General features: G+C 34.9%; 1 protein-coding gene across 2 annotated transcripts in view; it reads right to left on the reverse strand.

Annotated features, from left to right (window-relative positions):
* Positions 1 to 14977, reverse strand: part of RDX (radixin) — a 97523-nt gene that overhangs the window by 26924 nt on the left and 55622 nt on the right. For both annotated transcript variants that reach the window (XM_059069489.2, XM_059069488.2), the window contains exons 11-14: positions 9378 to 9538; positions 7608 to 7700; positions 3117 to 3359; positions 2004 to 2164 (exon numbers count right to left, since the gene is read on the reverse strand). In XM_059069489.2, coding sequence (XP_058925472.1) covers positions 2004 to 2164; positions 3117 to 3359; positions 7608 to 7700; positions 9378 to 9538 — 658 coding nt within the window. The remainder of the gene's footprint in view (positions 1 to 2003; positions 2165 to 3116; positions 3360 to 7607; positions 7701 to 9377; positions 9539 to 14977) is intronic.

Genomic DNA, 14977 nt, shown 5'->3' on the forward strand with positions numbered 1-14977 from the left:
GGAAGAGTGAACACATGCTTTAAACCATGAATAGTAGGGCTTATCATCTGTTCCTCTAATGTGCTGCAAGGAGAAATGTCCTCTTCCACAGTGTTTTGAAGCATGTGCGCAACCACCGTACAACAGTCACTTCAAGGTTAACCAGTTATCTTTTGTCCTACTAAATCGAAAAAATATATTAAATGCAACCTTTCCTTTTCATAATGTCTGCCCAGATTAATCCTTTTAAAGTCAGCAAAATCAAAAAAGCACAGAGATTTTCAGACACAACTTGAATCTATTGTGCATGAAAAATGTGTAACAAAATGGCAATTTTAATAGATAAATGTAAATTTGAATGCATAATACCAAATGGAAAGTAGCTGAACCACCCAGAGAAAACAAGGCTTTCCTTATCTCCAAATCTAAATGTTTTATAATAAAGAAAATGTTAGAACCTGTGAATATTGAACATCTTTCAAACTGGAAAGATTTCTTTGTAAAACATAACTGAAATTAATATAACCTATAAAATTATAATTTCTAAAACAGAATTAACTAAACAAATTTAAGTATTTTTAGTTAGATTGAAAAAAAATAAGCACAATGATTTAGAAACCAAATATGCTAAAATGATTATGTAATAATTACATCAAGAAATGAAGGTACAAACATTCGTCGTCATATGCTACAAGGGCAATCTCTCTCTCTCTCTCTCTCTCTCTCTCTCTCTCTCTCTCTCTCACACACACACACACACACACACACTTCCTTAGACATATAACACCCCTCTAGGAAGATAGTATACCAGTGAGCGCTAACAATTTAAATACAAATCAGAGTCCCACAGTTCAGTTCAACAAAAAGGCAGTTAAAATTTAGCACTCTAAGATATTCTGAAGGAAAAGGAAATCTCAAAAATATTCCTTCATGATTGACAGTATCACTATGTATTATAAAACATACGGCTTACACACTTCACTGTGTTTGAACGACCAGTCATCGCAGGTATAGTAGTGAGGTAGTATTACTGTCCCCTCCTCGGGACTGCTGTTTTCATATGCTGCCCTTCTAGCAAGGTCCAGGGTTTTATTAATGATGATAATCAATTACCAACAAATGTGCTTTTTCTTTTATTAAACATGTTTTTCTAAATCAATCTATGAAAGAATCTTTCAGAGACAACTGTTATTTGCAGTAGTGTTTCATCAATAAACTTTCCTAGGTAACTACTTACTACCTGCTGTCTATACCTTTGTAAGATCAATGGGCAAAGAAAACCAAATGATGCAGGAGATGAAACACCAATCAATTCAGCTGTCAAAGATGACCGTAATTAAGTAAGCAAATAACAAATATCCAATAACATTATTAAATTGGGATTAAAAAAATTAACCACTAGCTGTATACTACACTATTAAACATTCTAATCCTTTTCATGATTCATAGCCATCTTCTATACAATGATGAAAGACTGTCCACCCTGCCACCTATGCTCATTTTAATCACTGCCAATGATCTGTATAGTGGCAGCGCTATGGTTACAGGGCATATCAAGGTATGAGAAGTACACACTGAGAAAACATGAATGAGAGAGAATGTGGAAACACATGCAGGTAAAATATGGAAGAAGAAAAAACAGAGTGCCCTACCTAAACACTCATTAAGTCACCACCATCCTTTAAAATGTACAAAGTGCTTAAATCATACACACACATTTGTCAGACATGATAATTAGCGTTAATCTTCAACAGAAAAAAAAAATGGAAAATGAAAAATGTTAAAAAGGAGGTGATGGAACACTGTTCTCCATTCCCTGGCCCAAAAGAAAAAGAAAACCAAGCATGATATCACACTGCCTTAATGTTGAAAAGCTCCCCTTAAATGTCTTATAGCTACCACAGTCAAACTGGTGTAAGTGCTTTGGCAAGGTGAGATGCATTCCATCACATCTGCAAAGGCCTGCTTTTCTCTGTTGGTGGTTCAGCTTATGAAGAACATGTATGCAAAATAACAGCTCTCACATTGCTTCAAACTCATCAATACGTTGCTTTGTATTGCCTTGCCGAATCTGTCGCAGAGTCTTGTACTTATCACGGCCTGCTTTAACATTCTCAGCATGAAGAACATCATTTTGTGTTTTCTTGGTTTCATCTCTGGCTTGGGCTAATTCTGAACTTAATGCCTATGTTTAAAAAATAAAAAGTATGACCATTATTAACTTTTTTTTAGATTTTGAAAACCTATGGAAGAGGTTTAAAGACACAAAATACATATATAACAAATCTCTGACTTTTTAGTATATTAAAATTTCCACTGTGAAATCTTTTTCTTTAAAGTGTTTATATTTGTTGTACTTTTAGTAATGGTGGAGGGTAGTGGTTAGAGAGGAATACCCATGGCCTTTCATTTCTACATTCCACAACCATGATGAGTGTATTATTCTAAATTTCCTTAAACTTTCTCATCTAATACTTGAAATGACTTACAAAAGGTTCAATATAGCTGTTATTGAATGTTACTGTAAGTTCTAAATTCTACACCATGAGAGAAGCTTTCTCCAAAAGTCTTAATACATTTATTACAATCACCACCTCATTTTCTTTTATTAATATTTAAAGATTTCACCAATTTAAAAATTAGAGAACTGATTCTATGAAGTTCTCTAATAGATGTAATATTAAAATTTACTATTTTAATCTAATTATGTACATTTAATATACTGACCTTCTGCCATTACAAAATCTCAACAAAAAAATTCAGATTATGTAATGTCATACAGGTAAGTCTATTAAATTATTTCTTTTTAATGTATACTGTTTAAAAACGAAATTTACTTGTTTTTTAAACACAGTATTTTATGTTCTACTTTTAACATGGCTCAAGTTATAATTAGATAATAGCTTAATAATTAAGGCCTCATTACACAAGGCTAACAAACATCTGGTAATAAGGACATACAACAGAAAAAATGAAATAACGTGACTGTAGGCCAAGTACTTACAAACCAATCACAAGGCCAGCTAGAGGTAAAGGCTTCCAAAAATCAAATGTTCCTTTTTAAATAATTTTGTCTTAACAAATGGGGAAAATGCAAACTATATTTAAATGTGCATACTACTGCAAATTTTAAATACCTGGAGTTGTTTTTTAACACGCTCATTTTTCTGCATTTCTGTTACACGTTCCTCCTCACTTCTGTGGTTCATTACCCCGTCATTTGATAATTCAGCACTAGCCTCAGCATTATTCTCATCATGTTCATCATGTTCATTTTCTGTCGGGGGAATGACTGGTGGTGGTGGAGGTGGAGGAGGGGCAGACATCACAGTCTTTAACTCTTCTTTGGTCTTTTCCAAGTCTTCCTGGGCTGCAAAAGCCTGAACATAAAAAATAAGTCTATCAGCAACTTACTTTGAAAATTGGTAATTAAAAGAATCAAGTTATCGTGGGACTTCCCTGGCGGTCCAGTGGTTAAGACTTCGTCTTCCAATACAGGGGGTGTGGGTTCGATCCCTGGTCAGGGAGCTAAGATCCCAAGTGCCTCGTGGCCAAAAAACCAAAACAGAAGCAATAGTGTAACAAATTCAATAAAGACTTTAAAAATGGTCCACATCAAAAAAAAAAATCAAGTTATTATCCTTTCTTTCTAATATAAATTATATTTCAGGGTAATGAAAACAGGCCCTATTGATAAAAGCTTATTTTTATAGAAGAATGCCAGCAGGTACATGACAGAATTAAAGACACCACTGTGCAAAACCCTAATAAAATTAATTCTGGCAAGGATTATCAACTGTTGCTAAAATTGGTATACAAATGGTTGATGAGAAAACAGATATAAGTATAATGCCAAAGAATTCCACATTGAATAGATTACATTTTAGCAATGATAAAATATAACCAGACAATGGAGGAAACAGACTGTTATTACTCTAGTCCAATGATCAATTAAAACAACTAATGGTGGGTTAATCAGATATTAAATGTCTTCTGATATAATACAACAGGAAGTATCCAACATCACCAATTATTTGAGTAATGATATTGTGCTGGTTTGTCTGGAAAAGTACTGCTTTACACTGTTGTCCTGGGGTAATTATTAACAACATGCCCTTTCACTCTCAAAAGTGTTCTAGTTTGGATGATAAATTATCTGCAAGTCTCACCTATGAGGCATCGTAGCCAGAAATTTTTAACTTGAATCCTTCAAACTTTTAGGTTTATCTTCCAGCTTACAAGAAATATTGATGATAAAAAGACAAGCTGAATGACACCGTAAGAAAGGAATTAGACAAATACAGGAGGAGGGGCAATCTGTGGGTCCTTTTAATAAGCCAGTATCATAAAAAGAAGAACTGTCCTACTTTAAAAGAGACTTAGAGCAAACAGATGCAATGCAAAGTCCTACTTTGGACACTGGCCTGGCAAGTTAGCTATAGAAGACTCTTAGGTTCAATTCTAAATATAGTCTGCCCAGAAATAAACCCACACATATATGGTTAATTAATTTACAACAAAGCAGCCAAGAATATAGGTTGGGGAAAGGACAGTCTCTGCAATAAGTGGTGCTAGAAAAACTAGAGAGCCACATGCAAAAGAATGAAACCGGGCCCCTATCGTACACCATACAGAAAAATCAACTCAAAATGGATCAAAGATTTGAACGTAGGACCTGAAACCATAAAACTTTTGAAGAAAATACATGCGGTAAGCTCCTTGATATAGGTCTTGGTGATAAATTTTTGGATTTGACACCGAAAGCAAAAGCAACAAAAGCAAAAATAAACAAGTGGGACTACTTCAAACCAAAAGGCTTCTGAAAGCAAAAAATATATATATCAAGAAAATGAAAATGCAACATATAGAATGGGAGAAAATATATGGAAATCATCTATCTGATAAGGGGTTAAAACCCAAAATATATAAAGAATTCATACAACCCAATAGAAAAAAAAAACCTAATTCTATTTTAAAAACTGAGCAGATGATATGAATGGACATTCTTCTAAAGACAACATAGAGATGGCCAACAGGCACATGGAAAGGTGCTCAACATCACTAATCATCGAGGAAATGCAAATCAAAACCACAATGAGGTAACACCTCATACCTGTTAGAATGGCTATCATAAAAAAGACAAGAAATAACAAGTGTTGGTAAGGATGTGGAGAAAAGGGAACGCTTGTTCACTTTCACTGGGAATGTAAATTGGTACAGCCACTGTGGAAAACAGTATGAAGATTCCTCCTTAAAAAACTCAAAAATAAAACTACCATATAATCCAGCAATTCTACTTCTGGGTATTTATCAAACAAAAACACTAACTTGAAAAGATATATGCATTCCCCCCATGTTCACTGCAGCATTATTTACAATAGCCAAGATATATATGGAAGCACCCTAAGTGTCCATCAGTAGATGAACAGATGAAAAAAAACATGTGGTATAAATATTAATATACAGTGAAATACTATTCCACTATAAAAAAGGAATTTTTTAAAGATTTTTTTTTTGATGTGGACCATTTTTGAAGTCTTTATTGAATATGTTACAATATTGCTTCTGCTTTTTTATGTTTTAGTTTTTGGCCCCAAGGCATGTGGGACCTTAGCTCCCCAACCAGGGATTGAATATGCACCTCCTGCATTGGAAGGTGAAGTCTTAATCACTGGACCACCAGGGAAGTCCCAGAAAATCTTGCCATTTGCAACAACATGGATGGACCTTGAGGGTATCATGCCAAGTGAAATAAGTCAGAGAGAGAAAGACAAATTACCATATGATCTCACTTATATATGGAATCTAAAAATAAACCAACCAACCAAACAAAAAAAAACCCTGAGCTTATGGATACAGAGAACAGACTGATGGTTACCAGAGGCATAAATGGAAGAGGAATGGGAGAAGGGAGTTAAAAAGTACAAACTCCCAGCTATAAAATAAATAAGTCATGGGGACATAACGTACAGCATATGGACTACAGTTAATACTATATTCTTTATTTCAAAGTTGCGAAGAAAGTAAATCTGAAAAGTTTACATAACAAGAAAAAAATTTTTGTAGCTATACATGGTGATGGATGTTAACCACACTTACTGTGATGATTGCTTCACAATAGATACAAATATTGAATCATCATGTTGTACACCTAAAAATATGTTATATGTCAATTATATCTAAATGAAAAATTTTTGAATATAGTCTAATATTAGATGAGATGAAAACTGACTAAAATAGAACAGTATGTACAGTATGATCTCACTCTGGACATATAAATGGGTATGTATACATATATGCAAATAGGAAAAGATCCTGGAAGGATATGCACTACAGTGTTAAAATAGGGATCCCAGTTTGCAAGAATGTGATATTCTTTTGCATGCATTTTCTAATTTCTACAATTCCCAGGATGTGCCTCTGTGATATGTTATTTTTATAAGTTTATGTGTCCCTGAAGTTCATAAATCATCCCTAAAAGGGATCTATACAATTCTAATAAAGAAGTGTTAACAAAAAAAGTTGTGTTTTTCCTTTTGTAGAGTTCTATTGATATATACATATATACATAACTCTCAATACCAAAAACTTCCCTATGAAATCTGAAGTGCTACAAAGAAAATTTAAGAGGGAAACAAAACTGCTTTCTGTAATAAGTACATTTTGTTGTAGAAAAATCAGAGAACTATATACCTTTGAGTGTAAAAAATTATTATTATAGTTCCATTTAAGAGTTAACATTAAAGTTTGAATTAAATTCTCATTATCTTATATTCCCTACCCCTCCAAATAAAGCCTAATTTTTCACTTTTATGCCATTTCAGACAACAGTGGTTTCATCTACTTAGGAACTCAGATATCTCAATATCATCTTCATTGCATTCTTCTAATTCAACTTTACATCCAATCATTTGGTTGCCATGCCCCTTTGAGTCTACCACAAAATGTCCTTCAATAATTCCTGTTCCTCTTTCTTCTCAATGCCACATCCTTAGTGTGAGTCATTAGCTCTTAAGTAATCCTGCCCACTATCTCAATCCATCCTTCATGCTGATTACTAAGCTGTTTTATAAAACCATGCTTGATCATGTTACAATCCTGTTTTGAAATCTTCAGAGCCCAACGTCTACAAATATTTCCCAGCATCTTGCCTTAGCAGGGTATTTATTTAAAGCCTTTCACAACTTAATTCCCTCTCTAACTTTCTAGCCACAACTCTCAAAATTTCTGAAAACAGACTCTAAGTTTTGCTCACTTACTAGTTGACTTCAAATCTGTCATGTGCTTTTATACTTCCCATGCTCATTCAACTCACTTGATCTGGAATGATTTCCTCTTCAGTCTCCATTTTTCTACCCCCAAATTGAATGTATTATTCAAGAGCTGGCTTAAATGTATAAGGGTTTCCCCAATATCTGCCTCATTCGCTCTGAAATTAAACATTTCTTCTGTGTTCCCAAAGTACTTAGCTTATTATCACTAGATTAGTATTTACTACAGTACATACATATTCATACAGAGGTACCTCTTCCCCTCTAAATCATGACAGCATCTTATGTTTATCTCTATAAATTCCACATACGGCTGAATACAAAATAGATGTTCAATAGTGATGAACAAATGATTACTTTGTGTTGCCACTCAGTAGCTTCCTCCTCCTTTTTTTTCTTGGCTTCTTCTAGAAGCGCAATCTTGGCAGTGAATTCGGCAAGTTCTGCTGCCTAAAATAAACAAAACAATTACCAATACTAAAAAGTAATATATTTTCAGTCATTTATATTAAGTCAAAAAAGCTTTAATGTACATGGACTTTTTTTTTTTTTTTTTTTTTTGGTCATGCCATGCAGCTTCCGAGATCTTACTTCCCCGACCAGGGATTGAACCAGTGCCCCCTGCAGTGGAGCCTCAGAGTCCTAACCACTGGACTGCCAGGGAATTCCCACATGCAGTGTGTTGTTTTTCATAGATAGTCTTCTGTTTAAAAAAAGGAACTATTTCTTTAAGAGCATAAATATCTTACTTGTACTAGGTATAATGAGCTAATGCAACAAAGTAAAAAAATTTTTATTATTCTATATAACCATAGTTATTCCTGTTTTCATAGCAGGAACCTAGGAGCTTTTTTTTTTTTTTTTGGCGGTACGTGGGCCTCTCACTGTTGTGGCCTCTCCCGTTGTGGAGCACAGGCTCCGGATGCACAGGCTCAGCGGCCACGGCTCACGGGCCCAGCCACTCCACAGCATGTGGGATCTTCCTGGACCGGAGCATGAACCCGTGTCCTCTGCATCAGCAGGTGAACTCTCAACCACTGCACCACCAGGGAAGACCTAGGAGCTATTTTTAAACTTTCATCAATAAACTATCTGTTAAAGCCTACAGAAGGAAAAAGAATTCTATTTACATAATACTTTATAATTTAAACAGCACTTTGTCAAATAATCTCATTTGATTCCCCAACAATAATATTAGGCGGTATTATTCCTTTTCTCAAAAGGAGGGATCTGAGGCTCAGAAAGACCCAAAGACACATAGCAAGGAAATGCCTAAACCAATATTTAAATCCCAAATCTTCTAGGTGTCATGCCTACTCCTCATTATTTGCAAGTCCACTAAATACACAAAAAAACCCAATCAATTATGATCTATCTTATAGTTAACCTACGGTTATCTTACAGGGTTTAGAATATACATAATTGTCAACTTATCTAAAGCAAAACATGCCAGTGGCTTATACAAAATCTAAGCAAATCAGAATCATCTTTTTTTAGCAACAGGCTCCATGTATCTTTTATGGTTTTATTTTTGGGTTTCCTTTTAAAAGAAGAAATAAACATTTTAGACTTATTTCCACACTTTGTTATTTCCACACTTGTCTCTTTGGTTTGCGTTCCAGAAGGTATAATATACTTAATTTTATAAAAATGGGTTTTTTTAAGTTTCCATTATTTGAACTTATTTTATTATTTTATTGGTACTCATTAGCAAACAAAATTTTACTGCTGATTTTGGATACATTACAACACACTTTTGGTAGTGGCTGCACAATACTGATCATTTATTTACTGTACCAAATACTGCAACCTCCAAATTGTCTATTTTTACACTGGTATTTCATTTGTGATGATGGGTATTCCTCTGTCTGAATACAGAAAATGGTCCATGTAGTCTATGGTTTTCATAATTTTTTGTTATTCTACTTACTGCTTTAAAATACATTCGAATAAAAAGATATAAGTTCCTTGCAGTGAGTGCACACATACCACAGTGAGGGGATTTGAAAACGTAATTAACCAACACCTTTGTGCTCAGAGAATAAACACTCTGAAATTGCAAGACCGATTTCCTCCACGCTTTTGTCTGCATTTTTCTTTTCCCCTAACAGAACCCAGGTTCCCTACCAGCTGCTCCTGATTCTTCATCTGGTCGGCAGCCTGTTTTGCTATAGCAGATTTGGCCTCTTCAGCAGCCTGACGCTCCTTTTCAAGCCTTTCTGCTTCTTCTTTTGCTCGTTTTCGTTCCTGGTCCAGTTCTAGAGCTTTTCGAGTCTGTTCTTCTAGTTCTGTCAAATATACGTATCCCCCCAAAACAATGATTAATTCTAATTTTCTCATTATCAAAAGAAGTCAAAATAGTAGCAAGGAATCTAATCTGTACAGTTTCTTAAAATTAGCACATATGCAAATGAACATTACCTCGTTTTTAACTTGGCAAAAACCTAATAACTTTTAAAACTCTATTACACAATTCAAAAATGCAAAGAAATGCAAATTCTCTGTAATTCAAGTTATGTCATAAAGCTAGAAGCATATCCTTTATTTTATTTTTTAAAAATACTCTCCAAAAGGGAACCCTCCTACACTGTTGATGGGACTGTAAGTTGGTACAGCCACTAGGGGGGGACAGTATGGAGATTCCTTAAAAAACTAAAAATAGAACTACTATATGACCCAGCAATCCCACTCCTGGGGATATACCCAGAGAAAATCATAATTCAAAAAGATACATTACCCCAATGTTCATTGCAGCACTATTTACAACAGCCAGGACACTGAAGCAACCTAAGTGTCCACTGACAGATGAATGGTAAAGATGTGATACATATATACAATGGTACCTATATACTCAGCCATAAAAGAGAACAAAATAATGCCATTTGCAGCAACAGGGATGGACCTAGAGCTTGTCATACTGAGTGAAGTAAGTCAGACAGAGAAAGACAAATATCATATGATATTGCTTATATGTGGAATCTAAAAAAAGGTACAAATGAACTTATTTACAAAACAAGAAGCAGAGTCACAGATGTAGAAAACAAACATGTTTACCAGGGGATTGGGTAGGGCGGGGAGAAGGGATAAACTGGGAGATTAGTACTGACACACACACAATACTATATATTAAATAGATAACTAATAAGAACCTGCTGTATAGCACAGGGACCTCTACTCAATACCCTGTAATGGCCTATATGGGAAAAGAATCTAAAAAAAAGAGGGGATATATGTATATGTATAACTGATTCGCTTTGCTGAACACCTGAAACTAATACAACATTGTAAATCAACTATACACCAATGAAAATTTTTATAAAAACCTCTGTCCGAAGTTTTTGTTTTGTTTTGTTTTGTTTTTGCGATACACGGGTCTCTCACTGTTGTGGCCTCTCCCGTTGTGGAGCACAGGCTCCGGACGTGCAGGCTCAGCGGCCATGGCTCACGGGCCCAGCCGCTCCGTGGCATGTGGGATCCTCCTGGACCGGGGCACGAACCCATGTCCCCTGCATCGGCAGGCGGACTCTCAACCACTGCGCCACCAGGGAAACCCATCTCTGAAGTTTTGACCTAAACAAACTGCCATCTGTTTCAAAAGTCTATAAAATAACACACTTTAAAACTTAAATAAGTTTTTACTTACCTAAACTAAGTATTAGATAAGTAAACCCAAGACATTAAGACTGAAAACAATACTTACTGACTCAAATAGGAATTTTGATGTGAATTATATGAATTACTGAAAATTTTGAGTTATTAGTACATATCCATTCCTCAAGCATGAAGACAAGTAAGTAATATTTGGAGATAAAGGAGGTGAATTTTAATCCATAAGTGTACAGATCATAAAGTTAATTCTCTTTTCTTATTCTAATGAGTTGAGAAAGGAAAATACTACTAGCACAAAGCCAAAAGATTTGAAATCAATTTGAAAGTACTAATTTTAAATATTATTCTGACAATCTTTGTTCAACAGCAAGGACATTTGTGACAGAAGACAAGAGAATGTCATCTATTAAGATGGGGGCAATGTCCTACAAAGAATGACTCTCCCTTTCTGTATACTTTAGAAAAAAGGAAAAACTGAATATCTATGTCAAAAGATTTGAAAGCTAACTGTAATGTACAAATCACCTTATTGTTCTTCATTTTGTTGTTCTTGGTCAGAACTAATTTAAGTAACTGTAGTTAAGACTTGGGAGGTTTTGAGAAGACTGGGAAGAAAAATGACTTTAAACTCTAGATAAAATGTAAAAATTCTATGCAACTATTTGGCTATAAAGATGAAATGTATATAACGAAGGATGTTACTGAAGCTAAATTCTAGGATTATTCATTTTAGTATATGTCTTCTAAAACTTGGACATCAGAGCTAGCCCATCTAACTTTTTTTATGATCATTCTTTCCATCTGGCTAATACAAAAAATAAAGCTCACAAAGTTCACAGCTGTATCCTCCTTCTAAACAAGCAAACAAATAATAAGTTCACAAATGAAAACGCCTTATTTCCTCTCATAATAAAAATTCTTTCTGTACTATGAGCCAATAAAGAAAAATAAGTCTGGGTTACAAAGTTAAATTTCAAAATATTCTTTATTTTCAAACAGTTTTTTTGTACTAAGTATTAATTTGAGGAATAGTAGACAGAGCAGTGGTTGTTTTGTGGTATATTAAGAATTACACAAAACTCTAATTTTTTTAATGTTGAAAATGAACTGAAAACTTCAAATCTACTCTAGTCTCTAGTCTAGAAAGGAAGGTTTTGAAGTGCCATATATCCCACAATGATCTCTCTCTTTCCTCTCCAGTTAACTATGATTGGCAAACTATGGCTCAGAGACCAAACCCAACCCAATGCCGTACTTTTGTAAATAAAGTTTTACTGGAACACAATCTCATTCCTTTAGGTATTGCACATGACTGCTTTCATGTTGCAATGGGAGAGCTGATAGCTGTAACAGACCATGTGGCCTGCAAAGCCTGAAATATTTACTATCCAGCCTTTTACAGGAAGTTTGTGAACCCACAAATTAGAATATTTCAGGAGTTCCCTGGAGGTCCAGTGATTAGAACTAGGCACTTTCACTGCTGTAGCCCTGGGTTGAATCCCTGGTCAGGGGAATTAAGACGGAACTAAGACCCCTCAAGGTCCACGGCATGGCCAGAAAATATATATATATATATTTCTATGAAACAAACATCCCTCCAGACCTTGGATCCAGTTAGAAGCCCTTGAGGAGAAGGATTAGATGAGAAATGTGAATAGTATCAATGTTTTGCCTATCTGGGTCAAAAAAATCAAGAACCTACAATTTTTGAGGTCTGGCATGTGAGAAGAGAGTACAAAGGAAATCTGGCTTCTTTTAGAATCTCAGCTCTTTCAGGACAAAGGTGAAAGGTTACAAGAATAAATTGTTTCTCTCATTAACAGTACACAGTATATTGATGTAGATGGTTATGGAAGTTAATTAGGTGTAGACCAGGGAAGTTATTCTAAGTTCAAGCTAATAAAATTTGTGAAAGCTTCCCTTTCTCAAACAGGTTTGAACATAAGCATCACTTGATTTTGACAGGTCTAAGACTTGGCAAGCCAAATCAACTCTTATGTCAGCCCCAAGGGCAAAGATTTGAAGCTATAAAAATTATAACAGTATTAGTAAAAAAAAAAAAAAAACTCAGAAGATTATAGATATTTTTCTTCCTCTTTCCAGTCTAGGGCAATAGTTTATTTTTACCCTGGGAAAAGAACTAATACTATTATTTAAAAAAAAGCAAATAAAAGTTCTATTATCAAAATTCTTAGAAATCATAGAATTAAGAATATGATTACAAATTACTTACTGAAAAAGTAATTTTAGAATACCTGTACAACATCTAAGCAATGGTAACTGAAAACAGCAAGGTGTAAAAGGATATATGTACCTTTTGTTTAAGAAAGAAGTGGAAGTGGAGAATTCTGAGCCAGATTAAAACCCTATAAGGCCTCAGGCACTGAAAAACTATATCTAGTGCCTTAGTCCTACCAATCAAACTAAAAACAATACAAAGTCATAAAAAGATATAAGGAAGGCCAAAACTGTTTTGCTTTTTCTAATAATGACTTTTAAAAAACATTACCCAAAATGAAGATTTTAAAAATATGTATTATACATATTTATATAAAATCTATATTTATATAAATATACTTATTTATATAAATATGTTTATACATTACTTTTTTTTTTCCTGCCCCTCCTTAGCAGATGACAGAAACATGTGCATAGACAGACTGCATATTGGGTAATGCAGCCTGGGAGATGATTAGGAGGAAATGGTCAATCCTACTTCTTTCTCTATAGTGTCCATATGCTGAAGAATTTACAGATCTGCCCAAGACAAATGTACTTGGGGTTTTACACTAACGTAAGCCCATGGAAATCAAGCAGAAGAGAGGGTCAGTTCATATGTATCTGAATAGAACCAGTTTATGAGTCTCATTCATGGCTATTGTTCTGTACCCATTTAGAGTCAAAGCACTTGGGTCACTGCTTATTTTCTTATTTGATATATTCCCTCACTTCCATGTCTGCCTGTCCATTAAGTAAATAGCACATGTTTCTCATATGCCAGTGTTTCTCAAATGGTTTCTATCAGAATCTCCTGGATGACTTGTTAAACTAGATTGTTGGGTACCACCCCTACAGGTTCTGATTCAATAGATGTGGGATGGAGCCAGAGAATTTACTTTTCTAACAAGTTTATAGGGGATCTTCTGGTTGCTGGTCCAGGCAGTACAACCTAATATGCCAATTTTCCACAGCCAAACAATTAGAAGAGAATTGAGACAATAAATTAATTTTTAAATTCACTGAAGCAGACATAAGGAAAAATTTTGTACAAGTAGGATATGTTAATTATGAAGGGATAACCAGAGTAATTGGGGTGGGTGGTCTTGCTTTTGAATAAAATCTGAGATTATTGCCAACAAAAAAAAAAGAAGTGGAAAGAAAAACATATCTTTGTGTGTATATCATGTATTTGCTTACTTTATATGCAAAAAAATAGGTATATAATATTCCCAGTAGAGTGGAATAGAGGCAGAGCCTGTAGTATTCTATCAGGCTAAGAAGACAGAGGTTTAGACTTTGGGGCTGCCAAAGCATCCAACGCTTGAAAGGACAAGATCCTGAAAAGGAGTAAACAGAAAAGTCTCAAAATCTATGTGTATTTCCCCTCAAGATATTTGCCAACTCCTAAAATGTACACATACGGAAACAAGCAAAAAGCAGCTGTAAGAGGGTAAAAGGTGACCAGAGAGATTAACACTCTCTTGCAGCTTGGGAGTCAAAGGTTGGAGTTCAAGGCCCTCTAAGACAGAAGGGCCCCAGTAAATATGCAGTCTTTCAGACGATACCCCCAAAGGGCTACAGACTAGCAATGAGGGAAAACCAGAAAGAGACCAACGTTAACAAAGGCTGAAACCCAGCTCAACTCTATCAAGGTGATCTGCACATATTCTGCCTGTCAAAAGCAAATTAAATCCTCTCTAAAGGAAAGTAACACCATCCAAAGTCTCTATAACTTTTCATACACAATGTTGGGCAATCCCAAAAAGGGAAAACAGACTATAGAATAGGCCCATATCTTATCCAGACATTGGAATTTGCAAGCAAGGTCATTAAAATAACTATGATTGACACTGCTCATCTAGGAGAGGTGGGAAAAAAAGCAAAGCATGGGGAAGGAA

The sequence above is a fragment of the Kogia breviceps genome, chromosome 7, assembly GCF_026419965.1.
Source record: "Kogia breviceps isolate mKogBre1 chromosome 7, mKogBre1 haplotype 1, whole genome shotgun sequence".
In the NCBI taxonomy this organism is placed as follows: Eukaryota; Metazoa; Chordata; class Mammalia; order Artiodactyla; family Physeteridae; genus Kogia; species Kogia breviceps.